The sequence below is a fragment of the Lepidochelys olivacea genome (assembly GCF_965140295.1).
Source record: "Lepidochelys olivacea isolate rLepOli2 genome assembly, chromosome: 7".
NCBI classification, from domain to species: domain Eukaryota; kingdom Metazoa; phylum Chordata; order Testudines; family Cheloniidae; genus Lepidochelys; species Lepidochelys olivacea.
Window position 1 is genome coordinate 72,184,270 of NC_140417.1, and position 22,239 is coordinate 72,206,508.

The 22,239-nt window shown below is 39.8% G+C and overlaps 2 protein-coding genes across 2 annotated transcripts in view; both read left to right on the top strand.

Moving 5' to 3' along the window:
• The window catches only part of CHAT (choline O-acetyltransferase), a 48,393-nt gene extending 42,522 nt beyond the window's left edge, over positions 1-5,871 (top strand). The window contains exons 14-15 of the mRNA XM_084633256.1: positions 1,577-1,714; positions 3,966-5,871. Coding sequence (XP_084489382.1) covers positions 1,577-1,714; positions 3,966-4,235 — 408 coding nt within the window. The 3' untranslated portion in view covers positions 4,236-5,871. The remainder of the gene's footprint in view (positions 1-1,576; positions 1,715-3,965) is intronic.
• Positions 5,872-11,782: 5,911 nt separating this feature from the next.
• LOC311524103 (UPF0728 protein C10orf53 homolog) lies at positions 11,783-18,614 on the top strand. Its single transcript, XM_084634894.1, has 3 exons — positions 11,783-12,183; positions 16,735-16,854; positions 18,391-18,614. The coding sequence occupies exons 1-3, from the start codon at positions 12,090-12,092 to the stop codon at positions 18,453-18,455; spliced, it is 279 nt and encodes a 92-aa protein (XP_084491020.1). The 5' UTR covers positions 11,783-12,089; the 3' UTR covers positions 18,456-18,614.
• Positions 18,615-22,239: the final 3,625 nt, after the last annotated feature.

The window sequence follows — 22,239 nt, forward strand, 5'->3', positions numbered from 1 at the left end:
AATTCAATTTAGCACAATTTTTTCCTATGTGTTGACTCACAGTTTATTTCGTTAGCCTGTCTCAGTCTCTCTTCAGACATGGCATCGATCTATGTTGCAAAAATGTCATTGCTAAGAGCCTTATAAATCTTGTATGATAGCAAAAGATGTCCTTTGATCATCAAGTCAATTTCCCTCGATAGGAAAAACCAAGGTAACCACTGTTACGTTGCACAATCCTTTCTCCAGTGTTTCTGAACCATATGTGCTGACAGGCGTACAGACCATTGACCAAAGGGTGTGTTCTCCTTCATGAGCCAGACAAGGTTATTTACTCCCTTCCCCTTGCATCATTCATCTTAGACATTGGGACAATTCTTTGCCTGAGAGAAAAAACAAATTGCTGCCTTCTTACTCTTCTCCTTCCCTTTTAGAGCATCTTGTCTTCCCTGTCCTTGAGGGTTCTGTGCCCCGTTAGCTATCAGTTCTACTTTAATTGCTATTTGAACTTTCTTGTTCTACGTCTAAATGATCTGCCCTTCCCAAATGATTTCATCGGTGAGGAACTATATCTTTCTGGCCCAGATAAAGTCTACACATTCACCAAGAACTTGAATATGTACCAAAAGGGTTTTTGACAGCATCCATGGCTGGCAGTTGTGGTGAATAAACTGAAGGAAAAATTAGATTTAAATGTATCTTTTAATCTGGAGTGACTTTCCACCCACTTCAGACCAGCCAAAACCTAGGCTGCTGTGGCCAAGACTTTTTAAAATAATTTTAAATTTTCAGTTAATTCAATTCTAATCTCCTAAAGCACACGAAGATTGGAACAAAGTGGTTATGGTATCTTAGGGTTCTCTCTTCCACATTCTAGATAAGGACTTTAGAGCAATCAGAGGAGAGCTGGCCCTAAGAGAATTCATCCCAGGCCAATGCATGGCAGGATAGGACTTTGGAAGTTAAGTCAGTTGTAGCTTCAGACACTAAGGAGCAGAGAGCATCCCCACCGCCTGGCCCTATTCTTCTCCAGTGACTGGGAACCCTAGATAACTCTGTGGATATAAATTCTGTTGGACCCTAAGCCCCTTATCAGCCCAGACCCAGATCCACAAGCAGTGAAATTTCTGAGAATAATCTGCTGCCGTTTGGAGAGGTTTTGGAGCTTCCTAAGAAAATTTCCTTGAAACCAGTACATGTACTGTGAACTAAGATTTTCACAAGTGCCTAAAGGTGTTTCACTGGAAATTGGATGTCTAACTTCCTTCGTCTCTTTTAAAAATCCCACCCATAATACTTACAGGACCTGATTTTCAGAGATAATGAGCACCCATAACCCCAGATGACCTCAGTAGGAGTTGTGGTGCTCAACACTTCTCAGGATCAGGCTCTTACATAGCACTTAAAAGTACCATATGAACTTTTATTATTGATTATCCACAGTGAATATACGCTGAGTAATTTTAAAATACATTTAGGGCATTATTCCACACAAAGTCCCCCAAGTCTAACCAAGGGAAATGACAGCAACAGCTGGGAGTTCTGTAGTTCTGCATGCTGTCAGTAAAACCGTCTGTTTTCAATTATATTTTGCTAGGCCATTACTGGAATGGCAATAGACAATCACTTGCTAGGGCTCAGAGAGACAGCACGGGAGCACTTCAAGGAACTGCCAGAGATATTTACAGAGGAAACATATTTGACAAGCAGTCGATTTATCCTCTCAACCAGCCAGGTGAGTGTTTCAAATTCATGGGTCTTGTTGTAGCAAGATTCCCTGTTACAGAACTAATTCATTCCTAATCAGCTGAGTCTATAGTTCACAATGAGAATGGTGGCTTTGAAATATTGTGACAGTGACACTAACAGCCATGCAAAATTCCTGATTTTCATTCCAAAGTATTTTTCTATAGTCAAAATGCACATAACAAAAATTGGCTGAAGCCATAACTTCCCTTTTCTATCCCAAAACTGTACCCCAACTGACAGACAAACTTTGTGACGCCTAGTCTTGAACACAAAAAAACCCAACAAAACTTGTATGAGAGCCTTGTGCTTCCTTCCCTTCCACTTGAGGTCTCCCTTCTTCCCTTGCCCTTTTTGAAAGCACCAACTCCTGGAGTAATTCTGTTTTCCACAGACAGCACAGCCACCAAGCCAGACGTCCTGCCATTGTGGCTAGAGAGGCCAAGAAGCATGAACAAATATTTCTCTTTCTAAAAGCAGCTGTGTCTGAAATTTCAGGCTAGTGCTAGCCTAGGTTTTGCAAGGATCTATGCATGTTACTAAAAGGTACAAGGCCTTGCGCAGCCTTTCCTCATCTGTGAATACCCCCACCTTTTCACACTTAAAACAATACTGACTGGCTGTTACATGACTGTGACACACTGCCCGCATACCTGGTTGCAAGGCTTTCGCCTACAGACTCTGGAATAGACCAGATGGGAAATTCCACTGAACAGTAAATTAGGAGGAAGGCAGCAGCAGGGAAACACATTCAAGAGCTTTAACCAGAAGATGAGATGAAAACTGTGCAACACAACAACTAGAAATGAAGGTGTGCTTTTCGGATCCTGTGACTGGTGGATTGGATATGTGTGGAGCCCCAAAGGCAAACCTCATAGTTGGCACAGGCCTAAGACCATCACTGGCTCTGCCTGTTCAACACATACACGGAATAACAACATGAACAGATTAGGGCATGTAGAGTGTAAATATCGTAACTATAGGCTTAGCCGTCCTTCAGATATTCACAAAAATTGTCAGAGTTGCAATTCCTGATGTGCAAATGAGCTTTTACATTTACAAATGGTATATTCTGGTAACAAGATGATTAGCCACACCAATATTTCCTAGATTCAACATTTTGAACGATAATACTGGGGTCATCAAAACTTACAAATTAAACGTTTCTCTACATACAGTAGCAGGTTTAGTGAAAAAAGACATCTACATAGTAATTCAGTTACTGAAACTCTACCTCAACTATATAGGACTGGGAGTGTGCAATAAAACGGACTGATAATATTGTGCTGAAGCATAAAAACCTTAATAAGTAATTTGATCTTGTCATAATGTTTGTGGGCTTTCAGACATGAGGATTGTAGCCAGAATACCACTACATAAATTCTCCAAGAAACCATCCATGAGCAAAAAAGTGTTTCTGAATAGCTTTATGGCCTTCGGCTGTTGCACAGCAAATTTATCCGACAATTCTGTGACTCTATTAGCAGGACTAATGGCTTGTTCTATGCCATTAAAAAGCCAAATGTCACTTTTGAAGGCTCATGTATACAAAGTCTGAAACATATAGATTTCTAACAAATCTTAAATTTCCTTCAGTAGGAAGTGTTTTATCCAGCATTATGTCACAATTAAATTCGAAATGTAACAGAAAAATTGTTTCAACTAATAGCTGAATGAATTAAAACACACTGTTTTTTCCCGGCCTCCGGATTATAAATGTTAAGAGCTGAAAAAGTATTACATTCTATAACTAATTAAACTTTGCACATTACAAGTTTAAATTAACCTTGAGATAAGCGGAGTGAAATCTTAGGGAAATTTTAGGCAGTATAATTGTTTATATGCATTCTGTAGAAATTATTGATAGTTATTCTGTAGAAATCAATATGCAAAGCTAATAGCCATTAAAGGTCTATTTAAAATGATAGAATAAGTGAAATATATGCATTTCAGTCTCAGACAATGAGCCCAGTTTTCAAATATAGCAACTGAACAAAACATCCAAAATCTGCATTTGGACACTCAGATCAGTGTTTAGAGCCATACATAGCCGTTTTATCTGCCAAAGTGCTGATTTTGGTGTCCAGCTCTGTGCTCCAGACTTCCTATTAAGGCAACCATATTTGTTAAGGGAATCCTCTACGTTTAAAATGTTTGGGGCTTTTTAAAAAATAATTATTTAATGTTAACTCGATTATTTCACTGCTTCAACTTGAAATCACTCTTTTCCCTACTATCAGGTTCCAACCACCATGGAAATGTTCTGCTGTTATGGGCCTGTGGTCCCCAATGGTTATGGTGCATGTTACAACCCACAGCCAGAGCATATATTATTCTGCATCTCAAGCTTTAAAGACTGTAAAGAGACCTCCTCAGTTATGTTTGCTAAAGCTGTAGAAGAAAGTCTCATGGAAATGAGAGATTTGTGCAGCAAATGCAACTCTACTACGACAAAATCACTGGCTAAACAAGAAGCAGCTGCAAAATCTCAAAATGGACGCAAGCTCTAACGGTCTGTGACTTATTTTCCTGCACCCTTTCCTTTCTCCCACTCTGCAGATCCTTATGAAGAAACAATGATACAACTGTTCAAAGGCAAGGTATAATGAGAAACATTTTATTGTAGAACAAAAATGCAGCTTGTTTTAGGTATGATTATCATTTATCAAGATGAAAGCTAGACTACCATAATACTGAAGTTTAAGTTTTTTGCTCTAGAGTCAGCAATAACGATTGGTCTGTTTAGTTGAACTGAAGATGGCAATAATATGGAACCATACTGTACCACCACTCCTATCAATATGCAAAAGTAGTTTTAACATCCATCTTTATTCTGACCTTGACTAGCCCCAAGCACACATCTGTTCCTAGTAAAATCAAGAATAATCTACATGGGGTCTTTTCATCAGAGGAGTTCCATGTGCATACCAGTACATCAGAGTCAAGTGAAGCAGAGAGAATTTTGCCCTAAATTAATTCACGTACTTACTTACTTCCTCCTCTTACTGGGTGAAATACATCCCTTTACAGAGGCCCAGCACAAGGCCGAGGCACTTGTCCCACTTAAATCTCTTTGTCAGCTCTCTGCAGAGGAATGAATTTTAATCACATGACTAACAGTAGAGCTGCATGCAACCATAAGAAATCAAAGAGTTACAAACACCTGGAGTAGAGAGGCAGGCACTCAAATGTGCTCTGCAAGCTGCAGAAGTCCCCACTATAGAAGTTACAGACATGATCCATTTTTAAGAATATTTTTCACTCATTCTAACCTCTGATCATCCCGTTTGGTTTGTTTTTTAGATACAGATGTAGTGATTCATACACAGTATATACAGCATTTTAGTCTTGCATTGATTATGTGTCTTTAAATAAAGCATTTGCTTCAATGTTATTTAATATAGTTAACTAAGTGGTAAGAACAATATACCACCGGTACAACTTTTGGAACAATTTATTTTGGGAGTGGGGAAACCCTTCTACTCCCCACCTCTGTTTCAGTGACTTTCTCTCTGACTGAAAGACACAGCTAGTTCAGTCTAGAGATTTTTAATCCTGATTCCTATCCAACTCTCATGGTAATCAATAGAAAGACTCTTATTGATTGAATTAGGAGCAGGAGGAGACCCCCAGTTAGCCAGAAGGGTCACTCTCAGAAGTTTAGCTAGGGTTGTAGTTGGACAGGAGGGAGTAGGGATCTGTGCTTTCTCCTCCCATTGAACTGAATGCCTGTCCTCATCATTCATAGCCCTAAGAGCATGGGACCAGATATGATCCAGTACACAAAACTAACTGGATAGCTGTAAGGATAATTGTAGTTTATTTAATCAAGTTTAGGAACCAACCCAGTAAAGCGCATATGCACATGCTTAGCTTTAAACACGAGCAGTCTCATTAACTTTATTGGGACGATTCATGTACTTCGAGTTAAGTACATGCTGAGGTACTCTGCTGGAGGAGGGCTATATAGGGCTCTGTTACATTTAAGCACCATGGGCCTATTCCTCAACTTGTGTAAATCAGCTACATTAATTTTACACTGGCTGAGGATGTGGTCCCATATTTTAATGCGGGTTTGCTGCTTAAAAAAAAAGCAGTTTCATTACAGCACAGAACTGCATTCAGTGAATAGTAAAAAGAGAGACTATTTTTAAAGTATTAAATAATGCTACAGCATGATTTTGCTCCAAAATTAATATAACAAAAAATTACATTAACTATGTAGCGGGTATCTTGTCTAGCAAGTAACCTTTTTTTTTTTAATTTGCTGTTTAAAATGTGACTTTACATTTTGTTTTCATACTGCTGCTAAGAGAATTACCTTTCAACATTCTCAATATGATCTTGCTTTGTTCTATGTCACTGTGAAGGCAGTCTTCACTTTTAATACAAGCTTGACACCAAAATATTTTGATTTTTTGATCACAAAATTGTGTCTGAGCTTTTTGAAACGATGAGCAAGTTCCAAGTTTGCTAATTTATAGAAAATGTGGTTATGATTATTTCTAATTAGATATATTTAAGATTGGAAAAATATTTTACATTTTGACAGATTTCAATGTGTGTTTCAAAGTATTACTTGCACACCTTTTTTGGCACAAGCAAATGCCATAAAATAGCTGACTAATTATTATGTACTCAGCATACAACTGTATGCATTGAAATTGAGATTGGATAAAAAATCATAGTATTTTATAATATTCATTTACTATTAATTGACAGGCAGAAAAAACTGACCACAAAAGAATACATCACTCATCTGCAGATGCTTTTATTTTCCTCACTGCAAATTGATTAACAATAGAAGGTTTTGTCATCATCCTTTCATTTGAATAAGAAATCAACAACCACCAATACTTACTGATTGCTGATTACCACCAATTACTTAATGATTCCAGGCTTAGATATATTGACCTGTTTTTCCTATTCATCTGCTTTTCACATCACTGAATCTTACTGAATCAGGGTCTCTGTGCACAAGAAATGCAGTCAGTCCAAATGTGGCTGAATTTTACAGTTTGTACTTAATGAATGCAAGTTGGATAAAACTTCATAGCAACTGTGATGCCGGAAAGTGTTCTCAATTTCTCAGTTACGGTCCAGCCTCTCGGTTAACTAAATCACATATCACCATGTTGTATGAAACTGTGTTGTAGTGGAATATTTTGTGGCTTTCAGGAAGTGGTTAGTTTTGGTTAATATATTTAAAATTAGTTGTTTTAGACCAGTAGAATAAAATTTTGTTCTGCAGCTTTAAAACACGTAATCTCAGCATATGCAACTATGCAAAGCTAATTGAAAACTATTACATATTATTCAACTACAAAACTGTGAATGGATCACTCATATTAAGTGTTTTGAGAATGTTGTTTGGCAGGATGAATTCAATATAATTACATTAATATAGCAAGTGGAAATGATTTATTATAAACATGTTAATGACACTTTAAATCCACCTGTTAACTGCAAAATGGTTTAGGATGGTAAGGTTTTGTGCAATATATACGAACATATACTGTATATAGGCTTGGCAAAATTATTTTTTAAATAATTTTGACAGATATCTGCTTATTTTAAGCATTTTTTCAGTTTTTACTGATTTAAATTTTCACAGTTGCACAAAATTATGGGTTTTAAGCACTTTTAATTTTTATCTATTTAAATTTTCAGAGTTGCAGTAAAATGCAGGGGGGTCAGACAATTATTTAATGATAGTAGACAGATTCAAAAAGTTAAAGCTATATAACCATTAAAAATAAACTGTCAACATCAAGTATCAACATATACAAAGTAAATATCCATAAATCAAACTTAACAAGTTCTCAGCAACATTTTTATGTAATGTTCTCAGCAATATTATATGTAAATTTTGATTCTGATCATCAGTGGAAATATTTTTCATCGGTTTGTGTGTGTAAGGTGAAATCAAGGTTTACTGATATTTACTAATAAAAATCTAATCAACCCAAGCCTATACACACTTTCACCCACCCACTCACCCAGTGCTGGACTGTGCTCAAAGATATTTATGGACTGATATCTCACTTAAAAAGAGGACTCTCATGAATATCAAAATTCACAATGAACAGACAGAAGTGGGAGAAATCTTAATAGTGATGCACATTAAGGGATAAAATACTGCTGGCATTATCCCTGTGAGTAGTCTCAGTGACACTATGCATGTAAGTTCAGTAGGAAATGGCTATAACAATGTATCTGAACCTTTTATGGTATGTGAATTACCATACAAAATTAATATTTTAGTGACATTTTTATTTTTATAACATAGTATAGATTTATGGCAAATGTAAATGTGTATTTATAGCATCTTAATTTTGTTTCTGTTCTAAGTTTTATGCTTTAAGGAAACAAATATCTATATCTAGAGAGATATAAAATTGAAGTAAACTGTATATTGGTACTATGAACTCAGAATATTTAAACAGTAAAAATCTGTGTCCAATAAAAAGTATTGCAAGAAAAGACCTGATTGAGTTTATTAAATCATATAGACAGCAGTTATTTTAGCCTCATTTCTTACTTAAGCAAATATGTTTAAACTATGTGCTATGATATCTTCATCTGTTCCATCTGACGTATTTTCAATGTTGCCAAGGTATGTGAAATATCAGACCTCTTCTATGTTAGTCCCAGAAAGTGTAATTGGTGTTTCTTCTTATGTGTTGATGGCCTGGTTCTGGTTTTCTCAGTGTTGATTTTCAACCCTACTAATTGTGCACAGGCCTGGAAAGCATTTGTTTTGGCTTGCACGTCTCTATGGATATGGAATAGCAAATTGATGTAATGTGCAAAGTCAAGGTTGTCAGGAATCAGGGATTGCAGCCATGCCTGGGACCAGCTAAACACCCTGATTGACCAGACTCCCTGACTGGCCGAGAGGCCACGCCTGCTCTGAAGCCCAGAAACAGCACCAGGCCAGTGGCTCTTCAACGTTTTTGCCTGCCACTCGATTGCGCTGATACATGCCTTGCTCCTGTTCTGCTCTGTTCCTCACACAGATCTGACCCTTGGCTCTGACTCCTGATTCCTGACTGCAGCTCTGATCCTTAGTACTGTTTCTGGCCTCTGCCTCTAATTCCGACCACTAGACCTGGCCACCCAAACCCTAGTCTGCAGGGCCGTCCCTACCCCGGTGACCAGACGTCCTGATAAAATCGGGACTGTCCTGATTTTTAGTTCTTTGTCCCACGTCCTGACAGATGCATGGTTGGGATGCCATTTATCCCGATATTGCGGATTTGGCTGCTCCGGCGGGGGATTTTTTGTTTTGTTTTTTTGCTTCGGCAACTCGGCTACCTCCACAGCTGGATGCTGCTCCAGCCCCTGCTCCACTTCTTCTCCATGGCCCCCGCCCCCACCCCGCCCCTTTCCGCCCCGGCCCCATTCCACCCCTTCCCCTGAGGGCTGCATCAGGGGTCGAGTGCCCTGAACTCACCGGACGGCGGTAAGTGCAGCGACCCAGCCCCAGCCTGCGCCATGCCGCCAGCTCCCAGCTGCGCCACCGGCGAGTGCTGGGGGTCAGTTCCTCCCTCCCCCAAAGTCCGGGAGCCAGGGGAGCAGAGTGGAGTGGGCTGGGTCAATTCAGTTCCCGCCACCCCTTAAGCGCAGGGTCAGGCCCATCCTGCACTCACTGGGCAACATGAAGTGCAGCGACCTGGCCCCAACCCGGTCCACTGGCTCATGCTGGGGGGCGGTTTCCCTACTGGCCCCAAGCCTGCTCCTGCCCCACCCCTGCCCCGCAGAGGCCTGGGGCCACACAAACACACCCTGCGGAGGGGTGGGGGGGAACTGCGCAGGGCACCAAAATGGCTAGGGATGGCCCTGCCTGTCTGTGACAAAGGTCTTCTAACTTCTGTGTAAAAGTTCATTGTATGCCCCTTGGTTATTCATAGAGTCAAAAGTTAAAAGGGATTGCAAGGATCATCTACTCTACCCCCCTGCCAATAAGCATTCTATGGTCTCTCTCATAACCTACTTACTACCAGTAAAAAGATCATGGGTTACATAAGACATCCTTGTCTGATGACAAATGACTTAGTCAGTTAACTGTTCTGTATTACTTGACATGTCATGTTTTCATAGAAGCTCTGAATGATGTTTACAAATTTCTGATGGATTCCATAGTGGCTTAGCAACTTCCATAAATCTGTTCTTTCCACTGTATCAAAGGTTTTTGGAAATCTATAAAATTCATGTAAAGTGGTGACTGCTATTTGATTGGCAGTTCTGTGATGATACATAGGGTTACTATTTGATCTATACATACATGAAAATATTAAAGCCAGAATAGCGAAAGCCAGACATGCCTTTGTAACTTGAAAGTGGATCTGGAGAAACAGATTCTTACTCTCCAAATGAAACTTTGAATATTTAATACCATTCGAGAGTTGGTCTTACTATACAGTATTGAAACTTGGAGACTTATTAAGACCTTATTATCTAAGCTCCAAGTTTCCATAAACAACTGCTTTAGACAAATTTTCAACATTAGATAGCCAAAAAAAGTCACAAATGAAGAATTATGGAGGAGCAAAACCTATGAGACAGGAAATTACAGAACAAAAATAGAGATAGCTGGGACATATATGGAGGAAAGAGCTGCATAACATAACACAGGCATTGGACTGGAATCTCCAGGGCAAGAGGCGACAAGATAGACCAAAGATAACATGGGAAGGCACAACTGAAGCAGAACTGAAAGCTATCAAATTGACATGGGAAGAAGCTGAGACTGCATCACGACACTGTCAAAAATGGAAGGCAGTGAAAGCCCTATGTTGTGTATTGAATGAAGAGACCTAAATCAGTCAGGTTAAGTGACTTGCCCACGGTCACCTCCCCATATAAGTAGCAGAGCCAAAAACAAAACTTGGAAGTGCACATTCTAACCACTACATAGTACTCCTTCCCTTATAGGTTTCAATCCTGCTTCTACATTCCAACAATACCAGTTTAAAATACCTAAAATATTTGAGGTATGGTTGAGAACCTTATTTTCCTGTCCAGGAAGCTTTAGGCAGAGAATTCAACTGCTATCCCAGACTCTTCTTTCCTTAAATAACGTCTCAAAATAACCTTTATAGTCAACATGACATTATTCAGTAACGAGGACTGCCTATTGCTCTCTGTTTTCCCAGTGCCTAGCACACTGGGTCCATTCTTGGTCAGCCCTTATGCTCTCCCATAACAAACATGAGAAAAGTGTGTTTCAGAAATAACATTTTAGCCTATGCCATCAGGACGGCAGTGCTTTATACAGACGCACGTTTCATTTATTCAGTAACTGTATTTTCATGCATCCGATGAAGTGAGCTGTAGCTCACGAAAGCTCATGCTCAAATAAATTGGTTAGTCTCTAAGGTGCCACAAGTCCTCCTTTTCTTTTTGCGAATACAGACTAACAGGGCTGTTACTCTGAAACCTGTATTTTCAGAGTGTGCTTCCATGTGGTTATTAACATAAACACTCATGCTTATTTGTTATAAAAGGGGAACTGACTGCAAATTACACAAGGTTATGAAACCCCTTTTTGAAATGAAAGTGAAACCTGATCAGACATGCCAAACCCCCCAAAAAACCTGAGCTTATTTTTGGCTTAATTGGCTTGTGAGTTGCTTGTTGGATAGTAGCTCCTTGCTTGTTTGGCTTGTAGTTTGTTGGCTTGTTTTTTGTTTTGTTTTTTATCAGCTCCGGGCAAGCAGGGGCAAAGGGCAAAAAGGGGGAAAGAGTGGGGAGACAGTGAGGGGTGCAGTGCAGGCTCACCGAAGTCCCAGACTGCATGTGGGGGGGGGGAAATCTAGTCACATGGAGTGTTGGGGTTCTTAGGGATTGGCTTGTTTTGAAATGGGATTAGCTTGATTTCTGGCTTAATTTGAAAGTCAGGTGCTTGTTTATCATGTGAGAGCTGGCAACTGTGAACCTGGGGGTTGGGGTGCCCCACAAACAGTGCCAGGCTCTGTCTTGGTTCCAGATTGCGCGTGCGGGACCCCCAGGCTGTGTGTAAGCGTGTGTGACGCACAGACCCTGCCAGGCGGTGCGTGTGTCTGTGTGGGCTTGCGTAGGACCCGCGCACAGCCCGTGCCAGCCCGGCTGTGTGCCACACGCAACCCGAGCCCGACGCCCAGCCAGCCCTTGCTCCATGCCGGAAACCCGGCTGCAGCGGCGGCCGCCCTCGGTGCGGCAAATTACGGTCCCCGCCGTTCTCCACACACGCCGCCGCTGGGGAGACCAGAGCCTGGGCGCCGCACCCAGCAGGGCGGCCCCACGCCCGTGACCCGGAGTCCCCTGCCGTAGCAACCGCCGGGCGCGGCTGTTGTCGCTGGGGCCGGGGTTCTGCGCCCGCCATGCCCCCGCGCGCGCTGGTGACGCTCCGCTTCGGCCCCTACCGGAGCTGCGGGGTGTTGGAGCACAGGCCCTTCCGCCTGCAGGGCCTGCAAGGTGCGTGGGCGGCTCCCCCCGACCCACCAGCGGGGGGAGGGCAGAGACCCAAGTCCGGCTGGGGGAGCGGCTGTCAGCCCTTCCGCCCAGGTGTCTCCTCAGCTCTTGCGCCAATGTGGGGAGCGGTGGGGGGGGGGGGGCGCGGCCGCCCCTGCCTACGCCTCGTGCAGCAGCTTTCACACGGAGCCCGCTTTAGGTGTTTACCTCGGGTACAAATGGGGCGGGAGATCCTCGCCGGCAGTGCCGGCCCTGGGCGCCCATTTAAAGCTGTACGGGGCCTTCCCGTCACGTCAGCCGCTTCTCCGCCCACCCCTGAAGGGCTCGGTCCCGAGTTGCGTTCAGATCTTTGCAGCTGCTCACCCCCATCTGGCCCGTGTAGGGGCACCGGCCGCCCTGCCCCTGAGGAAACGGGATAAGGACAGAGGACAAGCAGCGGCAGCCAAACGTTGCCGTTGGGGCGAGAGGAGGAAATGAAATCCCCTGCTGGAAGGCAACTTGAAATCCAGTTAGTTTAAAAGAAGTTGGACTAGGTTCATGCACTAGGCGGGGGTGAGGCCCGGGGCCAGTTTCTGGGGGTTTACCTCAGCTTTTCCTGTTTCTGTAAAAATGGTTTGTCAGGGCTGTAACTATGTGAGTCTCACACAAGCAACAGCAGAAACTGACTTACAGCCTTGATCCTGTAAACCGAAAGGTGGCCCCAGAGTCGGTGCCTAGACATATTAAACGTCTGAAGAGCCACATGTAGCTCGGCAGCCACAGGTTGACCACCCCTGCTGTAAACACTCTCTCTCAACTAACTCTTAACACACTACCTACACTCATGCATAACGTTACCTAAGTTGTACAAGTGGTTGCAGGATTGGGGCCAAGGTGTCTATCCGCAAGGGACTGTCAACGTACAAGAGAAGTTATACAGATATTTTTCAGGGTTTTCAAAGCTTTCAGTTATATTTAACTTGCATGTTCTATATAACACTAGATAAACAGTCTTCACATACAAATGTGTCTTTTAAGTTGATCATGCTTCAGTAACTATTCCTCAATTTTAAATACACACCTTCCACATCTCATCTCCACTAAACTTGAAAGCGGTGATGGATATTATAGTTATTTGGTCACTCACTTGAATACAAATGCCTGCAAATTACAAGTATACATATATAAATCAGATTTAGAGTGAATATTCCTCTCATCCCTATTAATACAGCAGCAGCATTTACATTTTCAGTTCACTGCTTGTAAACACTGAGGATAGTCTATGTTTCTATATATGCCAGGGAAAAAAATTTCTTTCTGCTTTAATCGTGCAGTTCTTTACACAGTGCAAATGGCTTACAAACTATCACTCCAATCATCAGATTTTGTTTTTTGGGGAAGTTTGAATAATGGCTCAGTAAGATTATAACATCTCATAACATCTATGTAATTAATGACAACTGGCTGTCAAGAATAACTTTAATTATTCTCTCCTTTGCTTTATACAGTGATTTATCAGTTGATCTACCAAATACATGTATTTGACATTTAAACTGGCCCTCAAAAATATAACACCTTAATTCAACTAATACACATATTAGACCCAGTTCAACCCTCATGTAACTCTGTTGAAATCAGTGCAATTAGGCATGCAATTTCCATTAACAGAAGTTAAATAGTGGTTCTCAACCTTTCCAGACTGCTGTACCCCTTTCAGGAGTCTGATTTGTCTTGGGTACCCCAAGTTTCACCTCAGTTAAAAACTACTTGCTGACAAAATCAGACATAAAATACGAAAGTGTCACAGCACCCTATTACTGAAAAATGGATTACTTTCTCATTTTGTCTGTATGAAATGTTAGTTCGTACTGACTTCGCTAGTGCTTTTTATGTAGCCTGTTGTAAAACTAGGCAAATATCTAGATGAATTGATGTACCCCCTGGAAGACATCTGTGTACCCCTGGTTGAGAACCACTGTGTTGGAGAACAGAGCAGATCTTTAAGTCTGACTTAGTAAGAATGAGTACTTAAAATCCTTTCTAGCTCATAAAGTAAGCTGATATTTAAGTTATGTTTATTTCCATGTTTTTTTTCCTTTGAGTTTTCCAGTTACACAAAAATCCATTAAAAGCATAAGCTTTGCTGAGCGTAGTTAAACTTAAATTCTGTGTATTTTCATAGTTTACATAAATTCATGATAAGATAGCTGTAAAATAAAGTACTTGGAAACCAGCAAAGTAATCTTATTTAGTCTTCCTTTTAACAGATCATTGATAACTCTCAACAACTAATAGAAAGTAGACAGAAGGATACCTTGAGGCTAAGGGTGAAATTCTGGCTCCACTGAAGTCAATGGCAAAACTCCCATTGATTTTAGTGGAGCCAGGATTTCACCCTCAGTAAGCAGCTGAGACATCTGAATTGGGAACTGAGCTGGCCTGGAGGTGCACAGTATATTATGCTTGAGGTTTAAATAGTATAAAGGTAGCTAAAGAAGCTTTTAACCCTTTAGTGCAGTGCTGAGAGAAGTAGAGTAGAGCTGTCTATGGCTAGAAGAGTTTAATGGTGATATACATAGCTGTGGGAAAATATATTCATTTCAGCGTCCCAAACGAGAGAAGAATTGTAATTAAAATGATTTATATTAATATAGCTGCAAAACTCTTTTCTGATGTACACGAATGAAGAACTTCTGTAGTCTAATTTCCATTTATTAGGGAATAAGTAATATTTTCCCACTTTAATTGTATTGTTTGTTTCCATTTACAATAGCTTATACACAAAAAAACCCTCTGCCTATCCAAACCTGGAAATGCACCTAAAATGAGTTGTCATATAATAAATTATATATCTTTTTGTTCTAATGCAATATCTTTATTAAAACAAAAGAAAAAATTAATTAAGGGTCTGATTCAGCAAACTTTTACTTGTGTATGTTGTATTTACTAATGTAAAGACATCCACTGAAATCAATGGAATATGTAAGAAACATGGGTAAGGATTTTGCAGAATCAGATCCTAAACTAATGAAATTGTTTGACTAAGTCCCTCATTGAACTCTCTCTTTCAGAAATTAATTCAGAGGACATTAGATAAATGGTGGTGTGGGCAGTAAAGAAGTGGAATACCACCTACAGCAAGTAGTTTATATTTTGTAAATATGAACTTTACAGAGCTAATTATCACAGATGACCATTAAAACTCTCCAGAAAGCATTCTAATGAAGTAGCTAATGAAGCCTCTCCCAAACTCTCAGGCTGCTGGAAACTCAAGGAGCACTACCTTATTAAGTGGACTCCTTGCTGAGCCACTATCTGCAGTTTCTCAAGAAGTTAAATTAAAATTCTATAATCATATTTTTCACAGTTGTCTCTAGTTATGCTAAACTGATTAAACAATGAAGTGGACACATAAAAGTCATAACTGTAATAGTAATTAGATGCAAAAAGTTGATACTTCTGTTTACTTTTCTGAAAGAAACATTGACTGGAACACTGAGCTGAAAAGGACTGTTTTGCATTGGTGGTAATCTTAATATTAGCTCAAACTCTTAGTTTTCTATTGATAAGTAATTAACGGTACACTGCTTCATGATTTTGCTTAGACTGCCAAAACACACGCACACACAGCATAAGATGCCATTTACAAAGCATATGAAGGTCCAAATCAGAACAATACACTAATTATGAATTGCTAGAACTGTATTAATAACCAATCCTCCTATTTCCTCAGTTTTGCTGAATTTAAGACAGCACTGTACAATGTGCTGCAACAAACTAGTTCCCTCCTAGTTTGTGAAAGCAGGTGGCCAACATGGATCAGTCTGTTCAGAATCCAGAGTACGAGCCATGTTAGTCTGTATTCGCAAAAAGAAAAGGAGTACTAGTGGCACCTTAGAGACTAACAAATGCATCCGATGAAGTGAGCTGTAGCTCACGTAAGCTTATGCTCAAATAAATTTGTTAGTCTCTAAGGTGCCACTAGTACTCCTTTACGTTCTGTTCAGAATGGATCTCCAATCGAGTTTTGGAAAAACAAACAGAGGACGTGTTTGATCAGATTCTCCAACTACTTTAGAAAATCTCAGAAATATTAAATTATATTCAGAAATAATTCTCTAAGCACTCTTTCAGAAACAAGATGAATTATATGTGCCAGTCAACCGTACAGTTAAAGGTTGATTGCCTGCTGCTCCAATTGCACAATAACACTGTTTTAATGTTTTATTGAAGATTTCTTTTGAAATTACCTACAAATTAATTGTGTTCCTCAAGGCTGTTATGACCATTAATAGCATATTTAAGTGCATAGCGAGCGTCCTGCCTTTCTTTTAATGCAAGACTATAATTGAGAGAGTGGAGTTTTTCCATCGAAGCAGGCCCATTATTGTAATAGTGAAGGTACAAATTAGAATTGGTAGAATTTTGTGGGTAATCTTGCACTGTGCTTGCCTGCACTGTGCCTTATTATCAGATCCTTGCGCTTATGAATACCAGAATTTAGAAATACTAAAAGTTCATGGAAAACCAAGCAAATGAGTGTTACCACATGCTGTTTTTCTGCTCTTTTTGTAGCTGTGTTGCTAGTGGAGGGTCACCAACTTATTCTAGAAAAGATACTAGATTGGAATAATGTAGAACTCATAGTGAATGGAGAGACTGTTTTCCAATGCAACATTAATGACCTGGACTTTGGTAAGTATAGGAGTTTCTTCACTGTAACTCCTCTTTAAAAGCTATTTAATTTTGAAATAATAGCACTTCCTAAGGCATAGTCAAATTTCTGTCAATTTTAATATTAATACTTAGAAGTTCTAAAATGCCTTATACGTGAGGCATCTTAAAGTGCACAGCAAGAAAAAGGATGGCTCAGTGGTTAGGGCAGTAGCTTGGAGCTTGATGACCCAGATTCATATCTCTGCTCCATCACAGGCTTGCTGTTTGACCTTGGGTAAGTCACTTAATCTCTCTGTATGTTTGTTCCCCATCTGTGAAATTAGGAAATAGTACTTCCCTATCTCACAAGGGTATTGTGAAGAAGAACTCTGTGTTAGCTCGAGGCTTGTTTCTCTCATCAACAGAAGAATGGTCCAATAAAAGATATTACTTCACCCACCTTGTCTCTCTACATTAAAGATTGTGAGGCTCTCAGAATCAACAGTAATAAGGCCATATAAGTATGATGCATAGTTAATTTATCCTCACAGTTATGTGAGGTAGTTAAGATTATATATAACAGGGTCATTTCAGACTAAAGCTGCATTTGGTGCGGGGCACAGCAAGTTAGGACAAAAGGTGAAGAGTGTTTCAACTAAAATGGCAGGTGAAATTTAGTATACCTGCATCTAATAACCTATACTGGAGTTTGGCCAGAACACTAATTAATATTATTGCTGATTGGGAGTTTTCAGCACAATGATTTTCTAACAGAAACTGCCCTTTTTGCAAAATTGAAATTTTCCCTAGGAAATTTTCCCCATCCAGTTTTGTCAAAATGACACCTCCCTGGTTGCTCACCTGGAAGGTTCTTGCCAATTTCATTTTCTGCCTGCAGGGAGAAAGTGAAATTGGTGAGAGCCTTCCTGGCAGTCTGACTTTTCATCTCGATTTGGGACTTTTTTTTCCCAAAAGCATGAATTTTTTTGCCATAAGGTATTTCCATTTTCCAGCCAGCTCAAATTTTTCCAGCTCCATTTCCAGCCAGCTCTATCAGTTCAAAAATGTCATAGAATCACTATCGATTACATGCAGCAAAGACTTCAGTTTTGTTATCTGAAAGATGTCACTGCCAACAACACTTAATTCCATGCTGGTGCACTGATTAAATACTGGCTTATGGAGCGGAGTGCTATCCATCTACTGAATCACCAGCAGTGTGCATCCATTGCCTGCAACATATCTGTATTCTCTGAAGTTCTCCACTCCAAATACTGAATCCAGTGTCATCAAATTATTCAGCTAACCAAGATCAGTCCTGGTTGTTACTTGTATAGGGTCCCAGGAAAACCCAGATACTACCATAATTCCAAGACATCAGGATTTACAGTGGGCTGAAGATTTAACCAATTTTTTAGGAATCCTGTCAGATATCACAGAAGAGGCAGGGTTGAGTTGGGTTCCAGTACTTGAATGAGAGACCTTAAAGGAGTGTATGAATGCTATGACAAGGAGGAGGAGTATGAGATGAAAATCTATTTACTCTGCATATTCTTTGTTATCTTTCTCCTTTAGGAGGTGATGGCAAATTGGATCCACTATGTGAAGAAGCCAGAATAGCAGTGCTAAATGCCTACTGATTATCAGGCACATGTTCTCTCACACTGGTTTACTGTAGACCAAGGAATTATATTACAATGGCATCCGAAATGCCAGGATAAAGGTCGTTCTGTACATTTTCACATTGCTTAGTATTTCTCTGCATAATTAAATAAAATATGGTCATGTCAAATAAACAAGTATGTATTACCTTCTTACAGAATCAACTATATATTAATTTAATCTTAAATATATTACAGATTCATATATAGTTTCTATATGGTTTTAATAAATTCTTTTAAATTACAACATGGGTATTCTAGAGTTTAGGTTTAAGACAGCTCTTCATGCAACATATCATCACTGTGTGTAACTATTTCTGCCATGAAGAAAATTTAGGGAGAAGCTTTTCAAGTTAAGACCATCAGTTCAGAGTTAAGGTTAATTTTAAAAGAAACAAAAACATTGACAGTAGGAAATGTGGTTAAGACACCTAAATAATAAAATCTCTGAGCCATAATGCTCTCCTAAGAAAAATCAGAATCTCTTATACAACTTTAACCATCCATACTAAATGGTTAGTTTTATCAGTGACCACAAAACTAGTATCCCATACTCACTCATACAGAAGTTGTGCTGATTCTGGCCTCCTTTGTGAAGTACCAGTAATACTTCCCTTGTTTTGTTTTAAATCTGATGCCTGTTAATTTCTTTGGGTGACCCCTGGATCTAGTGTTCTGTGAAAGAGTAAATAATACTTCCTTATTCACTTTCTCCACACCATTTTATAGACTGCTACCATATCCCCCCTTAGTCATCTTTTTTTCCCAAGCTGAACAGTTCTAGGCTTTTTTACTCTCTCCTCATATGGAAGCTTTTCCATACTCCTAATAGTTTTTGTTGCCCTTTTCTGTAACTAGACACAACCTAGAGTATTTAGCAAACATCCTAAGGGAAGGAAGATGAGAGAATGTTATCATGAGGTCAGGGTTAATGTTGTTTGGGTAACCTTAACTGCTTATTAGCATACTTTTAAAATGTTTGTGTTTCTTAAAACTTTAATTCTGAATTTGCTGGCTCTCTAACGCTCTAACTCCAGGGGTTTTTTTATCCTTAAGTTATTGATACATACTGTCAACCTTAAGGGAGACAGGGTAGGTGAAGTAATATCTTTTATTGGACCAATTTATGTCCAAAGGTGAAGTGGCCTTAAAATGTGTTGACTACTTATGCTCAAAAATCTATTCCACCTTGTATTTAGCTGTGACATTCTGAGTACCTTTCCCAGAAGTGAAGAAGAGCTCTCTGTATCTTGAAAATTAGTCTATTTCACCATCAGAGGTTGGTCCAATAAAAGACATTACTTCACCCACCTTTGTCTCTCTAATATGTTGAGACCAACATGGCTACAACAACACTGCAAGCAACTGTCAACCTTAAGTCCATCTTAATAATTTTGCCCAGGTTAATGCAGTAGTTTGAAAATGATCATTTTGCTGGCATTTTTGAAAGCTTATTCAGTTCAGGTCCTGGATACATTTTAAAAAAATTATAAACTGATTACTTCCTTCCTGTGAAACAGAAAGACTCCTTGGATCAATCTTTGCATCCTAGTGCCACTATTTGAACAAAGGAGCATCGTGGTAGTTGCCCTAAAGTAGTTTTAGGTGGTACAACCACAGTTTCTAATAACATGTCTACAGGAAGACAGAAGCTCACCCTTATAGAGCAAGAGATAATCAAACACTACCCCATACAACATCTCCTATGAACCATAACCTGCAGGGAGATCGTTTCAATTACAAATGACCAAACTGCATTTACTGCAGCATGGATCTGAAGCAAAGAAATGAAACATTGTCAAAATAATACCATCAGTATGCCCTGCTATGGTCCCTTACTAATAAGACAAGAATGCCAGAGGCATTTAAGAACCCATCTTCAATAAGTGGGAAGAACTAAGCATACCAGTAGCTAAAATTGTGTGAAGCAGGAACTTTATTGTCCCTTCAGAGGACTAAAACAAAACAATAACTTTTTTGCCTTCTTCAAATGGGATGCTTCCTGACTTACTCTCAGAGTAAAAGAGGGAGTAGAAATAGCCTTCTCTGTATCATTTTGAGTATTAAAATTAACATTTACACCAATGACAAAGGTGTGTTCTACACTTAGAAACGATCACTATTGAATACAAAAGACAAGGACTGAGATTCTCACCCCCCATTCTGGTCTATATATGCTTGGTAAAGGGACCAGAACAGCATAAAGGGCTCTGAAAACCCCAGATAATTCCCCCAGCACAGGAACTGAGGAAGACAGCCACAGGTTGTCTTCAGAGGACTGTTTCCAAGCCCCAGCATAGGAATGTGTCAGCGTGGATTAACAGCACATAGCACTGCAGGGATGCTAGGCAGCACAGCTGCTCTTGAGGGCTGTCTATGAGCTGTATTAAGTTATGCCAGAGACCATTCCAGCACCTGGAACAACCCAGAATCAGGAAAGCTCAGTGGTGGTTTAAAAGGACTTGGCAGCAAGTTCTGTGTTGCACCTCTTAGATTAATTAATTTTGGCTTAAATAATTAATTTAGATCAATCTTAATTTTGGGAACATTTTATACACAGGAATGGAAGACTAGGGGCCCATTAAGCTCTCTGTAAATGGAATGTCCATTGAAGTAAATGGAAGAGATATGCAGAGAGCTTGAAGGAGTGAGCCCTATTTCTAAACAAGTTTAAAAGTTTTTAGTTTATACATTACACAAGGACATGGCCTCTTTTTAATTTTTAATTTAATTTTTAATTTAATTTAATTTAATTACAAAGAACCTCTCATATTTGAATGAATGTATAAAAGAATTCAAAATATTGTACTAAATTCAAAGTTGAAATAGAGTCCCTCTGATCGATATACTATGAACCTTCAGGAACATGCAGATGTGAATTTCACTTTTAAGAATCTACAGGAACCCCAAAGTTGTTTACTGAACAGTTGGTCAGGAGCTACATTTTTTTAGACAAAAACTCATAGTGGGTGGCCTCACCAATAACCTACTGGGGGTCTCACTCTGCATTCTTTGCACACCCAAATCTCCCATTGATGCCATGTGGCCAAATTCATCTCTGCTATTAGCAGCCACAGCTCTCATTGACATTAGTGGAAGCTGAGGCTGCTTTTGCCAGGATAGAGTTTTGGGTGTGGAAGGAATGTGGGATAAGAGTCTGAATTTTGAATTCAGGTAGAGGTAAATCTTCTTTTGGGTTAGAGCTGTGGTTCTCAACCTGCGGTCTGTGGGCCGCTTGTGGCCCAGTCAGCAGAGAGCTGTGGCCATGTGACATCCTCAGGGCCATACAGGTAGTATTGGAGGTGGCCCATATAACACATTCTGTGCCGCATATGTGGCCCACAGCGGTAAATAGGTTGAGAACCACTGAGTTAGAGTAACATCATCACTGCTCTGCAACACCTCAAACCAAGAAAAGATTCACTACTATCAGAACGGGTAAGACAAAAACTAAATCCATCAAACTCTTAGGCAGCCTTGTTAGAACTTGTTAGTCAGATCTTAGGCCCGGTTTGCTTAATTTTGCCCCAGCATGTGTGATGTCTCCACCACTGTTTTATTGTTGCAAAAGGAAAAAATAATTTTTAAAATACAAATTTAAGTACTACTTTGAGGGTTTCAACCCCTCCACCCAAAGGTTAGTGGGAATTAGTTGCCATGGTGGCTCTAGATGGCTGGATATCCTATTGCACTGTACTTTAGCAAAGAGATTTAATGTTTAAAAAAGTTTTAAAGTGACTACTGTACTTTCAAATCTTCATGT